The following is a 24,607-nucleotide window of genomic DNA, read 5'->3' as shown; positions in this document are numbered from 1 at the left end:
AGAAGAATATAATGAGAGGTGATGGGGAGCGACAGAATGGGGTATATTATCTCACATAGAAGAGGCAAGGAAAAATTGTTACAATGGAGGGGAAGAACAGGAAGGCAAAAGGCAATGAGTCAACTTTATTCTCATTGAATTTGGCTTAGGGAGGGAATGACACTAGGGTATCTCACTCTGCAGGAGAGTGGAGGGGAAGGGAAAGAGAGGGAGGATAATGGAAGGGAGGGCAGGATAGGGTGGAGGGAAGTTGGAAGCACCCACTTTTGAAAAGGGACAGGATAAAAGTAGATAATAGAACAAGTTGGGTTGGGATAGGACAGAAGGAAGTATAGTCAGTCTTTCACAATATATCCACTATGGAAATGTTTTGCACAGCTATACATGCACAACCTATATTGAATTGCTTATCTTCCCAGTGAGGGTGGGTGACAAGGGAGGAAGGGAAAGAATATGGAATCCAAAGTTTTAAAATCAAATGTTTAAATATATTTATACATATTATTGTTATTATTTTACATGTAACTGGGAAATGAGACTTACAGGCACTGGGGCAAAGAGATCCACCATTCCCTAGTGGAAAGTCAAAGGGGGAATGGGGGAAGATATGGGAGGGAGCAGATTGGGGGAAGGGATTTCCCATTTATTCTATTTTCTCTCTCCTTTTGCCCTGTCCTTCCTCAAAAGTATCTTGCCTCTATCCCCTCTCCCAATCTGCTCCCACTTCTATCACCCCACTTTCTATTATCCCCTTACCCCTACTTTCCTGTAGGGTAACATAGATGTCTATACCTAATTGAGTGTGTATTTTATTTACTCTTTGAGCCAATTCTGATGAAAGTATGGTTTACTCACTACCCTTCACTTGCCCCTCTTCGCCTCTATGGTTAAAGCTTTTTTTTGTCTTTGCTATGTGAGATAATTTACCTCCATTTCACCTCTCCCTTTTTCTTTCTCGCAGTATATTCCTCTCACTCCTTAGTTTTATTTTTTACATATCATCCCTTCATGTTCAAATCACTGTGTCCTCTGCATATACAAATGCAAACATGCATACACACATACATACATACACACACACACACATATATATATATACATATACATATATAAATGTATGTGTTTGTCTGTGTGTACCTTCTTACTACGCTAAAAATAAGAAAGGTCTTATAAATCACAAATATCATCTTCCCAAGTAGGAATATAAACAGTTTAACTTTAATAAGTCCCTTTTGATTTTTCTTTCCTGCTTATCTTTTTATGCTTCTCTTGAGTTTTCTATGTGAAAGTCAAATTTTCTATTCAACTCTTGTCTTTTCTCAAGAATGATTGAAGTTACTCTATCTCATTGAATGTCCATTTTCCCACCTTAAGGATCATACTCAGTTTTGCTGGGTTGCTTGATTGCAATCCTAGATACTTTACCCTCCATAATATCATATACCAAGCCCTCAGATCCTTTAATATAGAAATATTTCCTATTTTTTCATTATCTTAGCTTTACTTTATTGTTTCTTTGATTCTCATAAAGTCATTAGGTTCCAATTGTTCCATTATAATTTTTAAGAAATTGTTTTCTTCAGTGAGATTTTGAATCTCATTTTCTATTTGTCCAATTCAGTTTTTAAAGCATTCTTCTCCTCATTGACTTTTTGGACCTCTTTTACCATTTAGCCTAGTCTTTTTGTTAAGCTGTTATTTTCTTCAGCATTTTTTTTTGTCTCCTTTACCAAAGTGTTGACTTGTTTTTCATTATTTTCTTGCATCACTCTCCTTTCTCTTCCCAATTTTTCCTCTACTTTTCTTACTTGATTTTCAAAGTCCTCTTTGAGCTCTTCCATAACCTGAGAAAAATCCCTATTTTTTTTTTTTTGGAGGCTTCGGGTGTAGGAGCTTTGACTTTGTTCTCTTCTTCTAAGTGTGTGTTTTTGTCTTCCTTGTTACCATAGTAACATTCTATAGTCCGTTTTTTCCCATTGTTTGCTATTTTCCCAGCCTATTACTTGACTTTTTTAAACTCTCTGTTAAGGTAAGGCTCTGCTTCCAGTGTGGAGGTAAACTGTTCCAAACTTCAGGGTTTTTGTACCTCTGTTTTCAGAGATACTTCTAGGGATGTGCAAGTTTTCAGTTCTATCCAATGTGGGGTGATTGAAGGCAGTACTGCACAGCATGCAGCCAATGACCACTTGTTGCCCACCAAAGGATTTTGGCCAACCCACAAAAATGTAGAAGATGTAAAAGAAAGTAAAGTTGTAACAAGTGCTTTGTCCATACCTTACTAAACTCACCTTTCACTAGTCACTCTTGTTCTCATCATGTAACTTGGCTGGTGGGTTACCACTGAATACTCTATCCTGTTTGTCACATAACCTGCAGCAACCAACCATCATCAATCTATCTCTAGTCTGAGAAGAATGATTCCATGATAAATTAAAATCTTAAGTAATAAGTGCAATGAATTGATATTAATGAAAATTTACATTTTTAAATATGGATTATTGGAAAAATAGCAATGTGAGCCACTGAAATCCTATCTGAAGACTGAAGAAGTTTATTTCATATTAATTTTGGCATCTACTCACTTCCAAGCTGTGCCAATCTGATCTAAGGAGAGGTGTTACTCTTCTCGTGTCCTTTGCTTAGGTCTGTGAGTGACCACAAGCACTCTTTTCTACACTGAAATTGTGAGGAGTATTACCCCTCCAATAAGGCCACAAGCTCTGCTGTGCTAGTGCTCCTACTCATCCTGGAACTGCAAGCCAAGACTGTGACCCAGATCCAAGTGTGGGCAAAGTAACAGAGTCTTGCTCCACTGCTAGTAAAAAGACCACCATAATTTCCTTCTGATCAGTTGTTGGATTCCCTTATTGTCTGAGGGATAAGAGTTCCACAAATAAGCACTATTGGTGCTATTGCTGATTGTCCTTCCTGAGACCCGCTCCTGGTTTCTTGGGGCTAGGGCTCTGCTGGCACAGCATGGGATGGATTGTACTACACTCTGCCCCAAATGCAACAGACCTTTCCTGCTGACTTTCTAAGTTGTCTTTGGTGTCTGTTTGCTGAGAGGTCTGCAAACTGCTACTACTGCCAGTGACTCAGTCACCTGGAAGCCTGATCCAGTTTTGCTAGGACCTGGTCTGCTCTTGTGCAACTTGGGCTAGACTGCATTCTTCTCTCATCCTAGTGCAATAGACCTTTTCTACCAACCTTTCAAGTTGTCTTAGACTGGACATTTATTTCACTCCATCTCTTTGTTCTTTCCATCTGTTACTCTAGAATTTGTTTAGATTCATTTTTAAAGTATTGCAATGGTAATGTAATTTTGAATTTTAAGATCCCTTTTGTGTTGGCAAAAGTAGCAGGTACTTAACACTTACTAACTGATCAAGCCTCTGATTGGGGGAACAGAAGGTATGAACTCCTGTTAACTATCATAACAGGAAGGTGTTGGTTGAAGAAAGTAGGTGATACTGTGTATATAAGAAAGGCCCCAGAGAGGCACAGTCAGAATTTCCTTGATACCAAGATCTGGTGTTAGAACAGCTACAGAAGAATGGAGAACTGAGTCCTGAAAACTTGTGGTGGTGGAGCTTCTTCTGAACAGGAGCCCACGAACCCAGAGCCAGGGGGCCAGGAGGCCAGAAGCCAGGAGCCCAGGAGCAGAGAATCTTGAGCCAGAAGTCCCAGAACCCAAGAGCCAGGAGCCCAGGAGCCAGGAGCCCAGGTGCCTGAAGCATGATCAGGATGCTGAGACTTTGTTTGTGGCTTGGTTGAGCCTGGAATTCCTTGGAGCAGAAATCGTGAAGGAACTGACATGGACCAACCATGTGAAAGCCAGTGTGGAGCAGGACCTCCCCAGAGAGTTGGTCAAGGAACTGGGAGCTGTCTGCCATTGAACCCAGGTAGAATCGGGGACCATGGAAGGGGATCCAGGGAATCTGAGAACTGGCCCCAAGGCAAAATGAAGAAAAGACCTCTTCTTGGTCACTGAGTAATTATAGAATTATAGTTTACTAGTGACCTAAGGGGTGGAGGATTTTGTGTATGAGACTTAGTAAGACTTTACTTAATAAATGACTGATTGTGCTTCGAGTACTTTGACTGTTGTTACTGATAAGTGACTGATTGAGTTAATCAAGACTTTGCCCCAAGAGTGGAAGACTTGGACTGTGTACTTTGATACTACTGATAAGTGACTGATTGAATTAACTTAAGATTGACTTATTTTGTGACTGATTGAATTAACTTAAGAGTGACTATTTTACTTTGAGAAGATGTTGTGAATATTATATTGTGATTTTCTGTGATAAGTTGAAATATGGTTAATGCTGTATTTTGAATTATGCTGTACCTTTATTTTCCATGGATGTTATCCTTTTGTTATGGAATAGAGTGATTACTATACTGAGTAACCATAACCTTAAAAAATAGCTGCTCACAGTAGCAATTCTTCTGAAAAGCTTCTGTGCATGACATTACAGGTATTTAGAGGGGTGTAATAGGAATGTAAATTTAAAGATCTTCCCTGCCCCTAGGCTAAAGTGCACCTGGAGCCTGGGGTGGGAGGCTTGTTTTTCAGTAAATGCTTTTTGATTGGCCAGTGGGTCCAGAAGATTGTTACATTCTCTGAGCCAGGAGAAGGCTATATAAGCCCTGATGTGTAGTTTTGTTTTGGGGCTCACTTTGAGAAGTGTTCTTTGATTTGATCAGATGAAAGTCTGGGAAGCCATTGTTGAGAGTCACCCAGCTTTGAAAAACATAGATGTTGATTTGGTATGGATTGGTAATGGTTGGACAGTTTGGAAACTGTCTACTTGATCTGTTTCTCTGTCTTAATAATTCTGTCTGTATATTCTGAAGTTCGGGGTGCTGACCTTTTTCCCCTGAACTAGGTAAACGATACATATTTGACTGATTAAAGTAAGCTTGCTAACCCATTTTGAGTTGCTTTCCTCTATCAAAGCAGATCCAAGAACCTGTGTTGGCAGCAACCCTGGGGATGCTGGGGTGCTTGCTGCTACAAGGGGTTTGGGGGATAGCTCATATGAGTCTCTGCCTTTACTCCACCATCTTGGCCCTGTGTCCAACAATTTCTATTTTATAACTCTTTAAGGTTTAAAAGCAACCCCCCCAAAAAAGTACCTTATGAGGTAAACAGCATAAATATTGCTATCTCTATTCTGTTTAAGAAGAAACTAAAACTATATACTGTAGTAAGTATTTGGAAGCATTTAAAGATATATAGGGCATGATACTTGACCCTAAGAAGGTTACACTAATAATATGAGATATGACAAAAACCCAAATAACCATAATAAGGCAGTATTTGATAAATGCCATGACTTAAAGAATGAATATGTGAAACCAGCACTAATAGAAGTGGGGATTATTCATGGAACATAAGACATTTGAACTGGATAGCAAAGGTTTAGTAAAATGTAAAGAAGAGAAAATGGGAGAGAGGAGAAAGAGACAGGAACATATTCCATGTGGTTAAGGAATTAGGTCAGGATCATACTAATAAGTATTCATTAAAATAAGGATGGGGGCTGTGATCCTATGGCAATTTTTTCCACAAATATCCTAAATCCTTGAAAGATGTGACAAATCTGTTCAGTTATGCTGTGGTTATTAATATCAAGTGAGGCATACAATGAGATGACCTATTTCAACCATGGCATTTGCACCTGTCATGGCAGATGTTCCTACAAATGATGAGGTCACCTGGAATTTCCTGTTTTCAGATGAAATAGTTTTGATTTCATCAAGTCTTAATAAACTGTAGAATCTCAAGTAAGACAAATTTTTCTTCAAAATTTTCCAGTCTAACTATCCACAAAGGAAAAAAAATAAGTGAATTTATAGTTCTTGTTCAGATATTTGGATGGACACCTCATAAAAGTGATCTTAGATATATAGCTTTGAAAGATACTATGTATGAACAATTAAATGGACCCAGATGTGAACAGAAGAGGAGACCAGGCCAGACTTCATTTAGTAAAATGTACTGTGTTTTTAATGACCCACAGCTTCTTTCTTCAAATAAGACCTGACTTGACATGTAAAGCTTCTTCTGGTGATGATGAATACCACAATCTCTAAAGAATTAAAGTTGCCAGTTACTCAAAAGACAATGGAGAAATACATGATAAGTGTGAATAGATGCAGCATATCTCCACTAAAGAATTGCCAGTAAAAGTAGTTGAAAGAATATTAGAAAGATGCATTACCAGAAAAAGAAATGGGTTAGTTATGTAGTAAGCTCAAGTGACAGTCAGTGGAGAGCAAAGCAGTGAAATGACATCCACACAATGGCAAGATATTTAGGAGGACTCTCACATGTTGGCTGGCTCAGCTCTGGAATGCATAAGTATGAAAGGACATGAACATAAAGATTATAATCAATCTAGTAAATCAAGTATCTAACCCAGCACCTAGCATAGTTGGGACTGGATTCAAGTATTCAATAAATGCTTACTGATTAATGATTGAATGATCACCCTGGTAATGACTGTTATGAAAATTCGTATATTATATAGGTTGTGTAGTAATGATTGGTATTTTCTAATGACAATTTCAAAAATGTTTTAATCAATGATAAAATTTTTGTAATAAGTGTATAACCTCGCTAAGTTACTCTTTTAAAGAATGACACTCTTTTGAAAGTGCTAGAATACATTGTTACAAAATCATAACATCTCTGAGTAAATCATTTTAGCTTTCGGATATTCTTATCTGTAAAATGAGTAACATTTTATGCTTATATAATTTATATTCATGCTATATGCATATTTTGTATTAACACATCAATAGGTTTATTTATGTTTATGTGTGATTTATATTATTTATCACATATCATATATTTCTTTGGATTAAACTGAACCTTTATGTGCTGTTTAGAGACCCTAAGACTTTTCTTAAGGATTTTTCTCACCATTATACATCTCAATAAACCCATATATCTTATCTCAAAACTGTCCCCATACTGATCAATCAGTTATTGCATCTCTATTTCTTTGATTATTCACAGACACTTCTGATTTCAGGGAATTGCACCTGCTAACACCCAACTTGGAGAGTCCCTAATCTTTCTGCCAATTAGAAATCAGATTACATAATGTATCCTGATTAATTGTTTTCTTTTAATTAGTTCATCCTATTTGTTTAATTATTTTAAAATTTTATTTATAGTTCTCAATATTCACTTTTATAAGATTTTGAATTCTAAATTTTCCTACTCCCTTCCTTTCCTCCTCCCCAAGATGGCATGGAATCTGATATAGATTATACATGTACAATCATATTAAACATATTTCCACATTAGTCATGTTGTGAAAGAAGAATAAAAACAAAAGGGAAGAACCACAAGAAAGAATAAAAAAAGAAAAAGAAAATAGTATGCTTTGATCTGCATTCAGACTCCATAGTTTTTTCCTCTAGGTGTGATAGCATTTTCCATCATTAGTCTTTTGGAATTGTCTTAGATCATTGAACTGCTGAGTAGAGCTAAGACTATCAAAGTTGGTTATCCCACAATGTTGCTGCTGCCGTGTATAATTCTCCTGGTGTTGCTCATTTCATTCAGCATCAGTTCATGTAAGTCTTTCTAGGTTTTTCTGAAATCTGCCTGCTCTTCATTTCTTATGGAACAATAACATTCCATGACATTCATATACCACAACTTGTTCAGCCATTGTCAATTGATGGGCATCCCCTCAATTTCCAATTCTTGGCCACCACAAAAGGAGCTGCTACAAATAGTTTTGTACATGTGGGTCCTTTTTCCTTTATTAATTATTTTGAATGTATAAAAGTCTTCCACTCCCTGTATCCAGGGTCCAGTGCTGAAGCAGGAGAAGGTGCCTGCTCCTTATTTGTTCTGCAATTGTTAAGCATTAATATGCTCAGAAGCTCAAATGTTTCTTTCCTCAGTCATTTCATTGTTCACCCACCACATAATGGGTGACATGTTTAACATTTGAAAAGAGAATGTATGAGTTATAAATTCAGGGATGGAATTCAACCTTCTCATCTTAAAGATGAGATGCTGGGAAATTCTGTTGTTTAGATAGAATTCTAGACATGGCATGAGTTTAAATCTTTATGAGTTTAAATCTTGCCTTAGACATGTCAGTCAGGACACATTTTTAATCATCTTCTATGTGCCAGGAATTGTGCTAAGCACTGGGGAAACAAAGAAAGGCAAAAGACAGTCTCTACTCTCGATGAGTTCACAGTCTAATAGGGAAGGATATATGAACGGAACTTTGTACAATTAAAACGTATACAGTAAAAATTAGAGATAATTGATAGAGTAAAGGCATTAAGATTAAGGGCAATCAAGAAAGGTTTCTTTCAGAAAATGGGAAGCTGAGACTTGAAGAAAGCCAGAAGGCATAAATGAGGAGGGAGATTATTTAAGCCAATGAAAATGTCTGGAGGTGGAATATCTTACATGAAAAAGAGGGTATCCATGTCACAGTATCTCCAAGTACTATTTAGATGGGGAGGGAGAGGAAATGTAAGGCATAAGAAATAAGGTAGAAGGGTACCAGGTTGTAACATAACCCTAGAGAAGTCACTTAATATCTTTCATTCTCATTATTTTCCTCTGTAAAAATGATATTACTAATAGTAGGGACCGCACAAGCTTGTTGTGAGGAAGGAAGAGGTGGAGAGACAAGCATTTATTTAATAAGTAGCAACTATGTAGGAGGCACTCTGCAAAGCACTTTACAAATATTATCTCATTTGATCCTCACAACAACTCTGGGAAGTAGTTGCTATTGTGATTCCTATTTTACAGTTGAGGAAACTGGGGCAAACAGAGGTTAAGTGACTTGCTAATGGTCACTCATCCAATAAGTGTATAAAACTAAATTTTAATTCAGGACTTCCTGACTCTAAGCCCAGTGTTCCACCAACTATGCCATTTAGCTGCCAAGGAGCAAGTGAGATAGCATATGCAAAGTACTTTGCAAAATTAAAGCACTATGTAAATGCTAAACAACATGAAAGGTCTTGACCAATGTCACACAGAGCCAGAATTTGAACCTAGAACCTCTGGTTCTAAATCCAGCACTCTTTTCACTTTATCAAGCCTCTTTGACTATATTTCATAGGATCATGAGATCATAGACTTGGGACTGAAAGATGTCTTAGGAGCCATCTAATTTATCAACCTCCTTCACTTTACAGATGAAGAGGAGATGCCCTGTGAGAGGATAAATAACTTGTTCAGGGTCATACTGGCAATAAGCATTTCTATGTATGTGGTTTATTTCAAAGTTGCTATGTAGAGTGGTTCCCAGTATTTCCTCTGGCTGTCCTCCATATCTGGGATGCTTTTCCTTCTCATCTCAGCTTACTGACTTCCCTGGCTTCCTTTAAGTCCCAATTAAAATCTCATCTTCTACAGGAAGCCTTCCTCTCCCTCTCTTCATTCTAATGCCTTCCTTCTCTTAATTGTTCCATAGCTATCCTACATATAGTTTATCTGTGTCTATTTGTTTGCATGTTCCTCCCACCCACACTCCATCTGATTGTAAGCTCCTTGAGAACAGGGATTATCTTTTACCTATTTTTGTATTCCCAGTGCTTAGCACAGTCCTAGCATGTAAAAGGTATTTTAAAAAATGTTTATTGACTAACTGACCTATTAGTTGTAGCTGAAAAAGCCTCCATGTTTATGCCATACCTCATTACTGTTTATTATATGCCAAACCAGTCTGTCTGCCTTTGTCTTTCACAATAATTCATGACTAGGTCACCTTGTGGGAAGTTGTGCTGTATTGCTGCCTTAGAATGTTTCCCAAACTGTGTTCTCTGCTTTCAGCTGTCCCATTCTTCAACAGCTGTTTAAGCCTTTCCCTTAATTAATATCATTCTCCATGTGTTTAGGCCAGAGTACTGTTGCAGTGACCACCACTTCAATCCAAGTGGGTTGGCTGCTTCCCAAGAGCCCCTTGTTAGTGCCCATGTCCTGCTATTTAATGAAGCTAGGAAAAAAATGTGTATGTGTGATTGTATTTTAAGCCAATTTCTGTAAATATATTATTTTTGTAAATACATTATCATTTATTTATTCCTTTACAGGCTATGTTTTGGAGCAGAAAAGCATTTCTTATAAGACAAATCTCACATGAAATGATATAATTTAAATACATATTTATGATTAAATATTTAGAAAAATATATTTATATGTTTGGCTCATGGTTTTATAAGTACCTTGGAAGGATTCTAAAAAGTTTGAATTTTTAGGTTATCTGTTAAGAGAGTTCTCTTTTGGGGTGGCCAGGTAGCACAGCGAGTAAGAGCACTGGCTCCAGTGTTGAGAAGACCTGGAGATCGAATCCCGGGCTCAGACACTTAGCACCCACCCAGAAACACCTGGCCATGTGACCTTGGGCAAGTTACTTAACCCCAATTGCTTAGGGGTGGCCAGGTGGCTCAGTGAGTAAGATCACCGGGATGACCTGGATCAAATGCAGGCTCAGATACTCAGCACCACACCCAGAAATAACTGGCCGTGTAACCTTGAGCAAGTTACTTAACCCCAATTGTTTAAAAAAAAAGAGAGAATTCTCTTTGAACCTGGTTCCTAAATTTTTGGAGCTTCTATAATTTTCTCATGGAGTAGTGTTGACTTCTTTTCTCAATGGAAATTACTTAATTGTGTTTTAATTAGTTGGTGACAAATAGGGCTCATTGCTCAATCCTAATAACATGGTATTCTCTGGATAATGACTGTTTTTCAATATACTGCAACCCAACATCCAAATCACACATTTTCTCTAGGCCAACAAAAACTTTGTAGAACTTGAAATAACCAGGGGTTAATTTTCAAAGAGAGTTTTTTGAAGGTGGATAGCTGTTATACCAAACCTAGGTGATATTATGAGGATAATAATTAAGGTTACCTGTCACTTTGCCCGAAATATACATCAATTAATGATTAGTTTGCCTTAAGTTATGAACACCCACAACAACAAAATCCAACCTGTCCACATCTGAGAAGGAAAGACATCATTTCTCATAGCAGCTGGCTGCATCACAATTAAAGGTCTGTCAGCAGCATTGTTATATACATTATTATCAATCTAGTTTTAGGAGGATTTAAAATTTAGCCGTTGGCTAAGCTTAGTAGTTTAATGGAAGGATTGAAATATAACAAAATGTCAGTACCAAGCTCTTAGGTCATGTTTTAATTGTGTCTTGCAATTTTAAATTAAAAAAAAAACTTTTATGTGGAAAATATTTTTTACAGCACTGTATCTAGTTTCAAAATTTGTATTCTCCTCTCCACATAGTTGGTTTTCATAAGTTCAGAGGGATGGAGAGGGAAGGCACAGGTTAGGGTGGTTGCCCTGAGCTATCTTTTCCTGCCAGTATGTTTTTTAAGATTCAATTTTTTTTTATATCCAGTGGTTAAGTAGGACCCAAATTATTTTAGTGAAACAAAACCATGCAAACTGAAAGTGGTTCTACAAAACCTAACGACTAGACAGCTACCTAGTTTTATTCATACTCCTGAAGCAATATTCTCAGCCTTGCTGGCTGGTATCATTGAAATAGCAAGTGAAAAGATATACTAGTAGTAAAATCATATAGCAAGGGTGGGCAAAAACAAGAAGGAGGAAAAAAAAAACTGCTTCATAGCAGTTTCAAAAATTGTTTCAAAGAAAAACCCTGAAGACTTACTAGGGACTTAAAAAGTATCCATTGAATTGAATGGAAACAGAAATCAAATGTATGAAATTGGGTGTTTTTAATTAATGAAAACATACATTAGTCCTTTAAGTTTCACCTTAGTAAAAATAATGAGTAGCTCTAGCGAGACCCATTTAACAGGAATCCCAAAATGAAAAACAGATTAGCTAGGGGAGCTGAAACAAAAATGCTGTAGGAAATTATGTGTGTGAGCAGAAACCTTACTGAATGTTTTTTAGAAACTTCTAGGAAGAAAAAAAAAGTTCAGTAAGGCATAAGCAACAATGCTTATTTCAAATAATGCATATTTAAGAAAAGAGGAAAATAAAATCTTCCTCATTTATTTTCTTCCACAGTAGATGAAATAATGAAAAAAAAAATAGTAATTTTAAAATGAAAGAAAAGGAAACAGAGGTTAAAGAATAACAAAAGGTGACTAAAGAGAGGGAGTCTTAAGAAGAGTTTTGCTCTTCTTAATGAAGCAAATGCAGCTAATGAAGTAAATATGAAGTAAATGAAGGAAATCCAGCTAATCTTAGAATATCAAATGGTAGAGAACAAAAGGAGAAGCATTAGCTAGTTCATAACTGCAGACCTATGGCAGAGATTACTTCGATTTCTAACTAAACATGAATGCAATTCCAAAATCAAATGAAAAATTGCAAAAGAAAGGTATGGATATGTTGTATTCTTTTTGTAGAGGGTATGAAGAATTGGATAAACTTGGGGAGGGGGAAGCACTTAAACCTAAAAACAAACTAAATTATTCAAACATTTTCCTATGAATAGGTTTATCTATAATTCTAAATAGAGAAAACTATATGAATTATGCTAAGAAATGATGGTTCCCATTGTGTCCCTACCTTCAGAAAATTATGGAAATTTTCATTTAAGAAATTTGCCCTGGCTTAAGGAAAAGACAGGGAATGAAAAGTGCCTGGGGGTAGGTGGGTTGGTGGAAAACTTATTAGCCTAACTAGAGTCTTCCTGATCTCTATAGATTTATAAAATCTAACTTTAACTATTATAAACAGAGGACACAAATCTGATAAAGTTAGAAATAATAACTCTAATGACAAAATTAAGATGCTAAAATAAATTTGACAATGTTATTAAATACCACAATTATATTTAATTATTTTAAATGTCTAGAGAAAATCAATCATTTGATTGATACTATAGGTACAATAAGACAGGGACTAAGCTAGTTAAATAAAAGTCTAAAATGAGTCAATAGACAAAAATCAAAGAGGTAAACTGATATCTGTGGGAAAAGTTGCAACATGAGATATATAGGTTTTGTTTTTTTTTTCTTCTCCTATACCATTCTAATGCATTGATTGAAAAGGGAGAAAATTGTTATTAAAATTTGCTATTTGGCTAAATTACCCTCCCTATTCGGCTATTTGCTAAAAACACAAAACCTGACTGAATTTCCCACTGCTTCCTTCTACTGTACTCACAACAAACACAATTCAACACCAACTATGTATCAGGCACTGTGCTACTCTACACTGAACATACAACATTTAATTTCTTCCATCTAACTTAGGCTGAATACACAAAGCCCTGATGCACAATACCCACCATCTTTTAGATTATGCCCATTCATTCACACATTCTGTGTTCCAACTACATTGCACTGTTAATCTTTCCTTGTGTATAATGTCCCATTTCCCATTTCTTTGATTTTCCCAGAACATCTTCCTTATAAGGACAGACAGCATTCCATTGGTTCATTGAAATTCTGCAGAATACAACTGATTAGCAAGGCAAACCTGAAAAGGCTAAATCTGCTAAAATATGTATCATAGGAAATTGAACCTGCTATTAGAGAATTAATAGATTTATTTTAATTTCAATTTAGCTATTCACTCCATTCATACAGGTCCACTAATGGGCAAGATTTTCCTCAAATTCTCTAAGAACTCAAGATGAGAAAGTCTGCAACAGAAACAATATTTTCTATCTAGAATAATAAATATATTTTAAAGTCTTCATAGCTAAATTTTTTTCCAGATTCAACTTATTAAACATTTTGTTTACTTGAACTATTGAATAACCAGGATTCCGGAGTATGAGTACAGAGAAAACTTTAAGCATTGGTGGTATAAACAGCTATCCTCCCCTTTGATAGGTCCTCCCACTTATGTCCATGTCTGCCAATCCATCTGAGTTTTTAAAATGGCAGCTGGCTTCCAGATGTCAGCAGTTAGCTCACCATTAAACCTTCACCTTTTATACTTCATCTTAGTATCAGTAATCACTTGTAGTATGATGGAGTGAAAAGAATACTTCACCTGAAAGCAGAAGATCCAGGCTAATATCACAGCTGTTATTTATGCATGTGGGACCTTAGGCCAGTCACTTCCCTGCTCTGAATTTGAGTGCCCTTATTTGGAAAATAAAGAAATTAGATTAGATGTCTTTTGAGGTCACTTTTAGCTCTAAAACTATGTCCCTGTGACTAGTTAATGTAGTTATGGGTAGAATAATTTGGTATTAGAAAACAAACACTAATGAGAAATCACCTGAATTTTTTGCCTCTTTTTGTCTAACAAGATGGTAGGGTTTAAAAAGTGATTTTTACTCTACACAAAGTCACATGTAAAGCTACTAGAGGCAACTAGGTGTCAGAATTGATGGAGTACAGAGCTTAGAGTAGAAAGACCTAAGTTCAAATCAAAGTCTCAGAAACTTACTAGATGTGTGAACCTGAGCAACTCATTTTAAACTGGGTCTACCTTAGCTTCCTCAATTGTAAAATAGGGATCATACTAGCACCTTCCTCTCAGGGATGTTGTGAGGATAAAATGAGATAATATTTATAAAGTACCTAGCATAATTCCTGGAACATAGCAGGTGATTAATAAATGCCAATCTCTTTCCTTCCACTATATTGCTAATAGAGTCATACAATTTAATTAAATTCATTAAAAATGTATTAAATGTCTATTGTGTATAAAGCACTGTGCTTGGCTTGGATATACAAACACTAGAAACACTCCCTGCAACCAAGAAACTCTTACTCTATTTGGGCAATAGAATAAGAGTGAACAGTTAAATAAATGCACAATACATATGAAAGTATTCCAAGAGGAAAAAGAGGGAAAGGGTGGATCAGGAAAGGCTGCATGCAGGAGATTGACCTCCTTTAAAGGAAGCTATCAATTTTGTTAGGCAGAGATGAGGAGAGACTGCATTCTACACATGGAGATATTCTGGAGGAGGGAAACAGGAGATGGAATGTTATGTACAGAGAAAATTACAGTCCAATGTAGCTGGAACAAAGCACGTTAATATGATTAATCTAAAAGATCACAAATATATATTTATTCATGTTTGACTCTTGCAGACCTGATTGGTGGTTTTCTTGGCAAAGATACTAGAGTAGTTTGCTATTTCCTTCACAAAAAAAGGGTACGTATACTCAGAGGGAATACAAAAAATTCTGTCTCGCATCTGTTATATTCAAGAATTTAGTATTCAGAAGGCACAAAAAAGTTAAATTTTAAAAATTCCTTGAGAGTCTGTCAGTCAATAATCATTGAAGCGCGCCATGTATGTTGCTAAGGCTGGGCTTACAAAGAAAAACAACAGTTAGCCACTACCCTTGAGAATCTTACCTTCTAATGGGGAAGATAATTTAAACAGCAGAAAATAATCATTCACACACATAATATATATGTACACATGTGTGTATGTACATACATACATGCATGCATGCATAAACACACACTAACTTCAGTTGATACTGAAGGGGTGGCGCTGGGAGAGAACTGGGAAAGATAGTTAAAGAAAGAAGGATATAAGGTGAAGTGGGAAAGGAAGAGTTAGATTATGACTCTCAGCATTTACAGCCATACAAAGTGAATAAGAGATCTGAAACTTAATTCATTTCAGACAGTAAATATAAACAATCCAATTTTTATAAGATTAGCAAAATTAAATGGTGCATAAAATCATTTTTCTTTGTATAAGCAAATGCTCTACAATTCCTACAACATTTTAGTTTGTACATATTTAACACTAAGTATCCAGTACTGATCCCTCTCAACTGTATGTAAACTGTACCTTCTTTGAGATATCATTGCAGCTGAGAACTTGTCTTATTTATGCATGGATACATAGTTATAGTTGTTTGTGCACATATTTTATTCAGCCAATACTTGATGAACATATGAGAAGGAAAAAGACGGGCTTTCACAAATGGGATTGTATATCTGACCACATCTTCACATAAACACAGATGACTAAAAGGTAATAGAGAACTCAAGAGCCAAACCTCATTATTGTTTGTTGCCTTTAACTATTCATTTGATTCAATAAAGCAAAGCACCACTTAAAAGTGTTTCTTCCATCTATGTTACATTTATAAGAGATTCTTTGGTAAATGAATTAATAGAATTGCTTGGCAATGCTCTGATTATTAATATCAAGCTAGTCATAAAAGAGAGAAATATCTCTGGCAGGGGCATTTGCTACTATCTTTATAGAATGTCCAATATTTGTTCAGTCATTTTCCAGTCATTTCTGTCTCTTTGTAACCCCATTTGGAGTTTTCTAAGCAGACTACTGGAGTGGTTTGCCATTTCCCTCTCCAGACCATTTTACAGATGAAGAACTGAGGCAAACAGGGTAAAGTGACTTGCCCAGGGTCATACAACTACTAAGTGTGTGAGAACATATTTGAACTCAGGAAAATAAGTCTTCCTGACTCTAGGAGCTCTATCCACTATGCTACCTAGCTGCCCCAGAATGTCTAATATATAGTTCAAATGGAAGAGACATTCCCTATAAATGATGAAACCCAGGACCTGCTCTTTATAGATGGCATAGGGCTTCTTCAATGGGAACCATAATCATGAAAAAAGTTAAACTTAAATCTCTATATGAGAAAAAAACAAGTAGCTAATTAATATCTGTCTGATTATGTTATGTATCCAATCTATCATTACCTATGTCTTAGATATTGCTAATGGATAATGTTTTGAATAGAAAGACAGAGGAGGGCTAAATTCGATTTTGTGAAACTGATGCTATCGATTAATTATTGTTGATTCATTTTTAGTTGTGTCCAACTTTTCATGACCTCATTTGGGCTTTTCCTGGGAAAGATACTGGCGTAGTTTCCCATTTCCTTCTTCAGTTCATTTTACAGATGAGAAAATTAAGGCAAACAAGGTTAAGTGACTTGCCCAGGCTCACACAGTCTTTAGTTGGATTTGAACTCAGGTCTCCCTGACTCCAACTCTGGCACTGTATCTACCACATCACTCAGATACCTCAATAGTTCATTATATGTTTGTATATCACTCCATGTTTCTCTATGAAATAAAAAAATCATCAATATTCTACTGGTAATAATAATATGGATACAATTCATAAAGCACTCAATGCAGTGCCTAGGACATTATAGGTTCTGTAAAAATTCTTATTCTACTCCTTTTCCCCTTCACAATTCCCTTTCCATTCCCCCATCCTCCATCTATCTGCAAAGAAGCAAAATTGTAGGTCATTCAAGGGCAATGAGAGATGCATAAACTGACGTATATTACCAATGGCACTCCAAGATAAAAATTAAGTATAAAAGATACCATCAAATAAATTATGGCCAGAAAACAAGTGAACTAGACTTGTACCAAATACAAAGATTAAGAGATGAGTTGTCTGTGTGTTACAATGATACTCACAAAATACCAAGAGACCTAAAGAAAAATTCTGAGCATTCTGGATGGACTCTTGTGGAGGATTTACACATAAGAGTTGAGAAGAATGAGAAAGCATTGATGGATTATGATCAGCATCATTGGAATGATAAATGGCTCTGAAAGAATTATGAACTTTGATCAAAACAATAACCAAACATGATTCCACAAGATTCAAGCTGAAATGCGCTACCCACCTCCTGAGAGAAAGGTAATGGTAATGAGCTTAGGGTATGCATATGAACATGTATGTATATATGTGCATACACATATTATACTTGTGTATAAATATTTATATGTATGTATGGATCTATATAGATTTGTGTATACATACATACATTTAAGTATGTACATATATATAATATTTGGACACAAATTCAACAGAAGAATATGGTTTAACTATGAATACTGGTTATGTAGGTTTTGTTTATTTTGTTTATTTTATCATTAGGATGGACAGAAAGTAGAGGAAATGAATTCCCATTAATTTAAAAATTTAATTAAATTAAAAATAAACTATCTGGAGAAACGATATATGAAATATGAAATGTTAAGCAGCACTGTAAGAATTATATGTAATACTACTAGATATGATTCAAACCAGTACAAATTCCAAGAGCCAAATCAATGTAAAAAATAATAGCTGTGAATTTAGATTCAAGTTCAAAATGAAAAGGCGGAAATACATATAGGTTGTCAGGAGTGGGTAGAATCTTAAAGTGGAGAAATCTAGGGAAAGAATTTCAGGTGTGGGGGGGGAGAAGCATTGTTAGCAAGGCACTCAGTAGGCAGGTAAATGGCATAATTTAGGGGATAATGAGCAAATTGTATCTGTTTCAAAATAGGGGATCTGTAGGAAATAAGTTTGAAATATAAAAACAACAACCAATGGAATTCCTAAATAATTGTCAGGAAGTAACTTTATGTTTTTCTATTTTAAATACATTTTTTTCCTCCAGGTAATGTAATAAAACTTCATCTGAGTGGCAACTGAGATACTGACCTATCCACCAAATTATGATGAGGTATTACCAAACCTGAGATCTGAAGATACAAAAGAATCTACATGCAAGAAATACCAAAAATAAGTAGAAATTCTGCACTCAGACAGTAGAAGACAATAAAGAATAGATTAAGGAGTTTCACCTTTTACCATACTGGCAACTGAAAGTCATAGAAGATTTCTGAGCAAAACAACAAAATCACTGTTTTTTTTAACGATTAATCTATTAGTGAGCAGTAATCACAGACATCATGGACAGAGGATCTGACTTAGTTTGGGGAAGTCCTGGGTTAAAGTTTCAACTCTACTATGCTAACTATTTAACTGAGGACAAACTACTTAATATCTTAGTGCCCTCCAAACCCTTCCCCACCCCAGGCATCTTGTTAAGACTATGTTACTGAATCTTGCTGACCTATATGAGTGGGTGAAGTTTACATACCAGGAATTTTCCATATAAATAAAATCAAAGGTTTACCCTGACTCAACCCTACCCCCTTCCCCATCCCTCGAAAAAAGAGAGAGAGAGAGAAAAGAAAATATGGCATGGTCATATAAGATAAACCCAACAATAGAGGCCAGAAGACCAACATAAGTACTTTAGCCAGGGTCACTGGCCCACCAAATTTTCCCTAGTTTTACACTGGGTTTGAGCAAACAAGCTTTACAATTAAGAAGGCATCACTTCCTACTTCCACTGGTGTGCTAGGCTGTAAAGGCAGGCAGACTGTGTCTGATTTGTGACCAAAAGGGTACTCCAAAACTAAACAGCAGTGTGTATCCTATTTATGAAACTTTTAAAAGAGATTATACACTGGTGTTCAGTTTAGGAATATCTTTGTCTTAGTCTGCCTTGTGGTATGAATTTTGGGTCCAAAGCCTCCTTTAAAATCATTCACTAGAAATGTTCACATACAGGGCATGAAAATAACACCTGTCATTACTTAACTCACTTTGGGCTTCTTGTTTGTTTTCTCCTTGGTAAAGCAATGATATCATCAGGTTAGCAATAAAATACATCAAAGTCCTTGTATTGAGTGTACTATATACCTGTTAAACATCTCATTGTAATTATTAGTAAGAATACTTATTATTCCAATCACATCATTATCCTGTTGCTAATATGTAAATGACATACTATAATATCCTTGTTTAAAATGCATTACTAGGACTCTAAAGCCTATGTTTCTGTACTATGATTTTGGCAAATATATATAACCACATCATGACAATTGTAGCCTCAGTGTTCCCAGGGCATAAATTTTTCACTGATCGTAATCAGTTAGCTATTCAGGGATGTTAACTCTTTCAAACTATTCGAATACCATGTAGAATTATTGTTATATTTCAGCTAGGAAGTAAATTAGACTCTGGGGAAAATGGAGTTCTCTATTCCATACATGATTCATAAGGCCCTGAAAGCCTTTGCATATTTTACTTTAGCAACAGATATCAAACCCATAATTACTCAAAACAAGAATTTAACCTTGATTTTAATTACAACCTCACATGATCTTTTCATTGAAAAAAAAAAACACTCAGCTTTACAGAAAACTACACATGAAAATATTTAAACTCATCTGGATATGAATATTCAAATTTTATTCTTACCATTGTTGTTTCTTGTATAGAGCCAAAGCTGTTAATAAAAATATTGACCACCACATCAACTGGAATACCTATAAATACAAAGGTAAGAAGAGGAGCTTGTGTAAGTAACACGGTCAGAAAGATCTTTTCTTCTAAGTGACATACACTTAATTTTCACTATGGTTTTACAGAGTCACTACAGTGCAGTCTCAAAATATTTTCTTCATTATTAGCAATTAATACTGAAAATATTGAGAATCTGCCTAATGTAATTCAACAAGTATTGCATTCAGTCAGAGGAGAATTGAATATGAATCCTTCCTATAACCCATGCTAGCTAAATGACCATGGGTTTGCCATCAACATCTCTTTGCCTCAGTTTCGTCATTTGAAAAATGGGGTAATAATCTGCAGGACCTACATCAAAATGCTACTGTGAAGAACAGGTGAGACAATATGTATAAATTTCTTTGCAAAGCTTAAAAATGTAAAAAGGTTGACTACCCCATTCCTACCATGCCCTACAACAAAACTTTTAGAAATGAAAATAGGCTGGATTTATCACTATGTAGTAATATTAATTACTGATGTTATCATTTACTCCAAAAGGATATATATACATATATATACACTCACATACACATGTATATATACTCACAAATGTGTGTATACATGTGTGTGTGTTTATGTACGTATGTGTATACACACAGAAAAAGACATTTAGATATCGATAATTTTTTTCAACGTGGTTTTAAAAATTTCCTCCTATAAAAGTCATGGTATTCATGTTCTTCGTTAAAAAATTAACAAAATATACCTTGATGACTTGTATGTTTCTACCAATATTTTCAATATAGTCATTTTAACCATATAAAGAAACTTATTTCAAAAGGGGAAAGAGGCAATGTCATTGTATTTGATACTGAACATAAAACATTTTTTTTTAATTTTGACTAATTATTTTAAAGGAAATCAGACTTACATGAAATTCACACTATAGCTGCTCACCTCACTTTCAAGAAAAAAAAAAAGAATGTTTACAGAAGGAGGACTTTTGCAATATTATTATAGACCCCTTTCTCTTTGCATTGTGGGCCTCTGGTGGATTGGGGAAGGGGGTAATGCTACAGGGGGGAGCAGAGCAAAAGGAAAATGTTCAGTTGGACTTTTAACCACATAACCACCCACTGATGAAAAACAGGTGGTGAATGGGGTTATGGTGGACATGTGACAACCCAGGCCATGGCTGATGTTGAAAGTAACTGAATAGGCCCCAGTAATGAACAAAACCCCCTATTTTTACAACAGAGTTCTGTAACTTTAGTTGACTCGAAGCAGCTGCAGACTGTTTTTCCTCTGTAAAGGACAAAAAACCTTATGATGTTAATCTGATATATGTTCATACCTGTCCTTAACTGCACAACCTGGATTATTAGTGTTTTCCAGGGGAGCCTTTTCATATATTTCATTTCTAAATCATCAGGAATAAGGTCTGCACAATCTGCTCATGATTTTAATTTTATTTTATGACAAGTATGGTTTTAGTTCTCATAATGTGTGGGGATAGGATTTTCTTAGAAGAGGAACAAGTCTTGAATATAGGAAACTCATTTCATTTTAATCAGAGAGGTAGCACTTTTTTGACCAACCAGCTAGAAAAGAGAAATGGGCTTTTGTTTTCCCCTGTGATTTATTTACTAACATGTAATTTTTATGCAAACAAAAAGACAATTCATTTTTTAAAAAAATGCATACCGAGGTGTAGACATCATAGCAATTAACCATACCAGACTTGTAGTTACTCAAACCCTAACTATGTTATTTATTACGTTTGTGACTAATTTTGTTAAATTAAAAAATTTAACTTCAAGAATCTGGCTAATGTAATTAAACAAGTATTGCATTCAGTCAGAGGAGAATTGGATTTGAATCCTTCCTATGACCCCTATGTTACCCCCACACACCTGAAATTCTTTCCCTAGAACTCTCCACTTTAAGATTCTACCCACTCCTAACAACCTATATGGAATTCCACATCCTCAATAAAGCCTTTTCATTTTGCACTCAAATCTAAATTCAGAGCTATTATTTTTTACATTGATTTGGCACTTGGAATTTGTACTGATTTGAGTCATATTTAGTATTATTACACATAATTCTTAGTGTTTTAGCAAGTGTTTAAACTTCTTTGTCTATCAGGTAACTTTTGATCACCTACAAATTCCCTTCTAGATCAAAATTTATCAACTAAAATCTAAGTCATAGAGGGACTCTCATCTTTGTTGACAGAGGGAGTTCTTCACCTAGAGTTTTGCTGTGTTTGTAAAAAGGAGTTTGCACATCAGAACTTTAATTGAACAGTCATCATCTAGGGCGAATACTGGTCTGCTTTATAAATCATGGTAACAGTTTTATTCTCAGTTAATTTTTGCATAAATTGTAAATGGGCCCAGTAGAAAAATGATAATAGTGTGTGTGTGTATGTGTGTTATGTGTGTATTATTTTAATATTGCAAATCATTTTGCAGATACTAAAACAGTTGCTTTGAATATATATTTCAAAGTAAAAGCTAAGAGATTTTTAAAAAATAGTGTAGTAATAATGTGAGATCTTAATTGTATTAGTATCTTTTCATTCAAGGAATTAGGTAAATGTAAATTTAATACAGGCTGCTTAGCTTTTCTATTTAAAACATTTTGGTATTTTTCTCCCCCTACTCCCCATAAAAGGTTAAAGGCAATTTAAAAATTATCTCACATTTTAGAATGGTTTATTTTCATGAAGACAGCTTGCCACAGGACAAATCATAGTCTCTTAAATATAACTGTGAATTCAAAAGTCTATTTTAACGTGGTTAGCCTGTAAGTTAGTTGTATTTCTCCAACACTAGGATTTTATTAAACTTTATTCCTAAATCTTAGAAATATCTACTTACTATGGGAAATACACACAAACACACACACACACACACATTGGAGGGGATGATATGAGCACATGACTTGCTAGCTCCAAATTATTCTGGAAGTATTTTTTTTCCATCCATCCTTCCAATTGAGAAATCTTTTATACAGATTCTTATAGTACACTTATAAGTGGATTTAATTCTTAAGGTTCAAAGGATGAAGATACCCTCATAAAGACAAACCTTTGAAATTTGGTCTGATCCTGGGATCATAACTGACTAATAATCTATTCAAGATATTGCTTGTGGAATTAGCTGGTACTCTGGCAAGGTCTTCAGCAGACTGCTGCCTACAAAAAAAAGAAAGAAGGAAGAATTTATTGATTACTATTAGAATAGCAAACAATAGTAAGTGTTAATTTTAAGGAATAGCTTTTTACCCATGCCAAAATGCTGATCTTAAGCTTTTTTTTACCATAATTTGCAACAAATCTAGTATTACATTATTTACTTATATGGAGAGTTAGATCTTGCACAGAGGACTTAGAAGTTCAAAATAAATGCATCATCCAAGCAAAGACTCTAACACTTTTTAATTTGGGGGCTACCATCAATAAAAATAATCCAAAAGATATTTACAAGCTATTTATTATACCACCTATTATATCCTATTACCCTAAATTCATATAGATCAAATTAAACCAAAACATTACTCATACTTAAGGAGCTTGTAATGTATAATCTGGACAGTCCTAAAAGGCAAAGACAAACTCTGAGAGAGGACATGCGGTGATTTGAAAAATGTTTAGCATCAATACAATGCAAAGTAGGCATAAGAGTCATCAAAAGATAGATGCATAGGAAAAGGTATCAAAGAAGGAGATAGAGTGTAAAGAAGAAATAACTTTATATTACTGTCTATAAAAGCTTTTATTTCAAGGAACACCAAGTTCATTTCACTGTATTCATTATTGGAATGGTTGTGTTTGGGGGATAGGGGAGTGTACTGATGAGACATTTAGCAAAATCATTTCCTCACTGATAATAATATCAATAAAATACAATTATTCTTGTCTTCACAGTACATGTAAGGACTTCTGCCTTCTCTTTAATAGCAGAGAAATGCTATTATATTTAAGTATAGCCTTGGATACTTACTAGATATGTGACCCTTGGCAAGGCAGTTAGCCTCCGTCTGCCTCAATTCCTTCATCTTAAACATGGGCATAATAGCACCTTATTCCCATAGTTATGAGGATAAAATGAGATGCTATTTGTAAAGCATTTTGCAAAACTTACATTGAAATGTAGATGGTAGCTATTATCATTGTTATTTTCAAACTATTGACCTCTGATCTGACAACTTTAACTGAACAAGTTACTTAGAGTGTTAAAGACCCAAGAGATTAGATGAGTCTATTGAAGATTCTTCTATAAGTTGAAAACCCACTACCCACAGACCTTAGGATGATGATTCACTATTTGACAAAATCTGCTAGGAAAAGTAGAAAAGCAACCTGTGAGAATTTAGGATGAAACCAGTATCCTGCACCATATACCACAAAAAGCTCCAAAGATACATGACAAATATAAAAGTTACATCATAAAAAAATTAGATGAGCAAGTAAGAAGATTCTTTTCACAATTATGAATATGAAAGAGTTTGTCACCAAACAAGGGATAGAGAGGAGTAA

At 35.2% G+C, this 24,607-nt stretch overlaps 1 protein-coding gene and 1 long non-coding RNA gene across 4 annotated transcripts in view; one reads left to right on the top strand and one right to left on the bottom strand.

Moving 5' to 3' along the window:
* The window catches only part of GLRB (glycine receptor beta), a 109,476-nt gene that overhangs the window by 52,982 nt on the left and 31,887 nt on the right, over window positions 1-24,607 (bottom strand). For both annotated transcript variants that reach the window (XM_069105625.1, XM_069105626.1), the window contains exons 3-4: window positions 23,157-23,263; window positions 20,032-20,099 (exon numbers count right to left, since the gene is read on the bottom strand). In XM_069105625.1, the coding sequence (XP_068961726.1) occupies window positions 20,032-20,099; window positions 23,157-23,263 (175 nt within the window). The remainder of the gene's footprint in view (window positions 1-20,031; window positions 20,100-23,156; window positions 23,264-24,607) is intronic.
* The window catches only part of LOC138175198 (uncharacterized), a 29,129-nt gene continuing 6,505 nt past the window's right edge, over window positions 1,984-24,607 (top strand). Inside the window, exon 1 of one of the 2 annotated variants that reach the window (XR_011171922.1) lies at window positions 1,984-3,902. This is a non-coding gene — a long non-coding RNA (uncharacterized lncRNA). The remainder of the gene's footprint in view (window positions 3,903-24,607) is intronic. The other variant, XR_011171923.1, reaches the window with a different exon arrangement.

Source organism: Petaurus breviceps, unplaced genomic scaffold, assembly GCF_028583685.1.
Source record: "Petaurus breviceps papuanus isolate PSGF00001 unplaced genomic scaffold, PetGlider_PUasm1.0 76, whole genome shotgun sequence".
Taxonomy (NCBI): Eukaryota; Metazoa; Chordata; class Mammalia; order Diprotodontia; family Petauridae; genus Petaurus; species Petaurus breviceps.
Note: the sequence above shows the minus strand (reverse complement) of the source record. Positions and strands in the feature narration are given on the sequence as shown.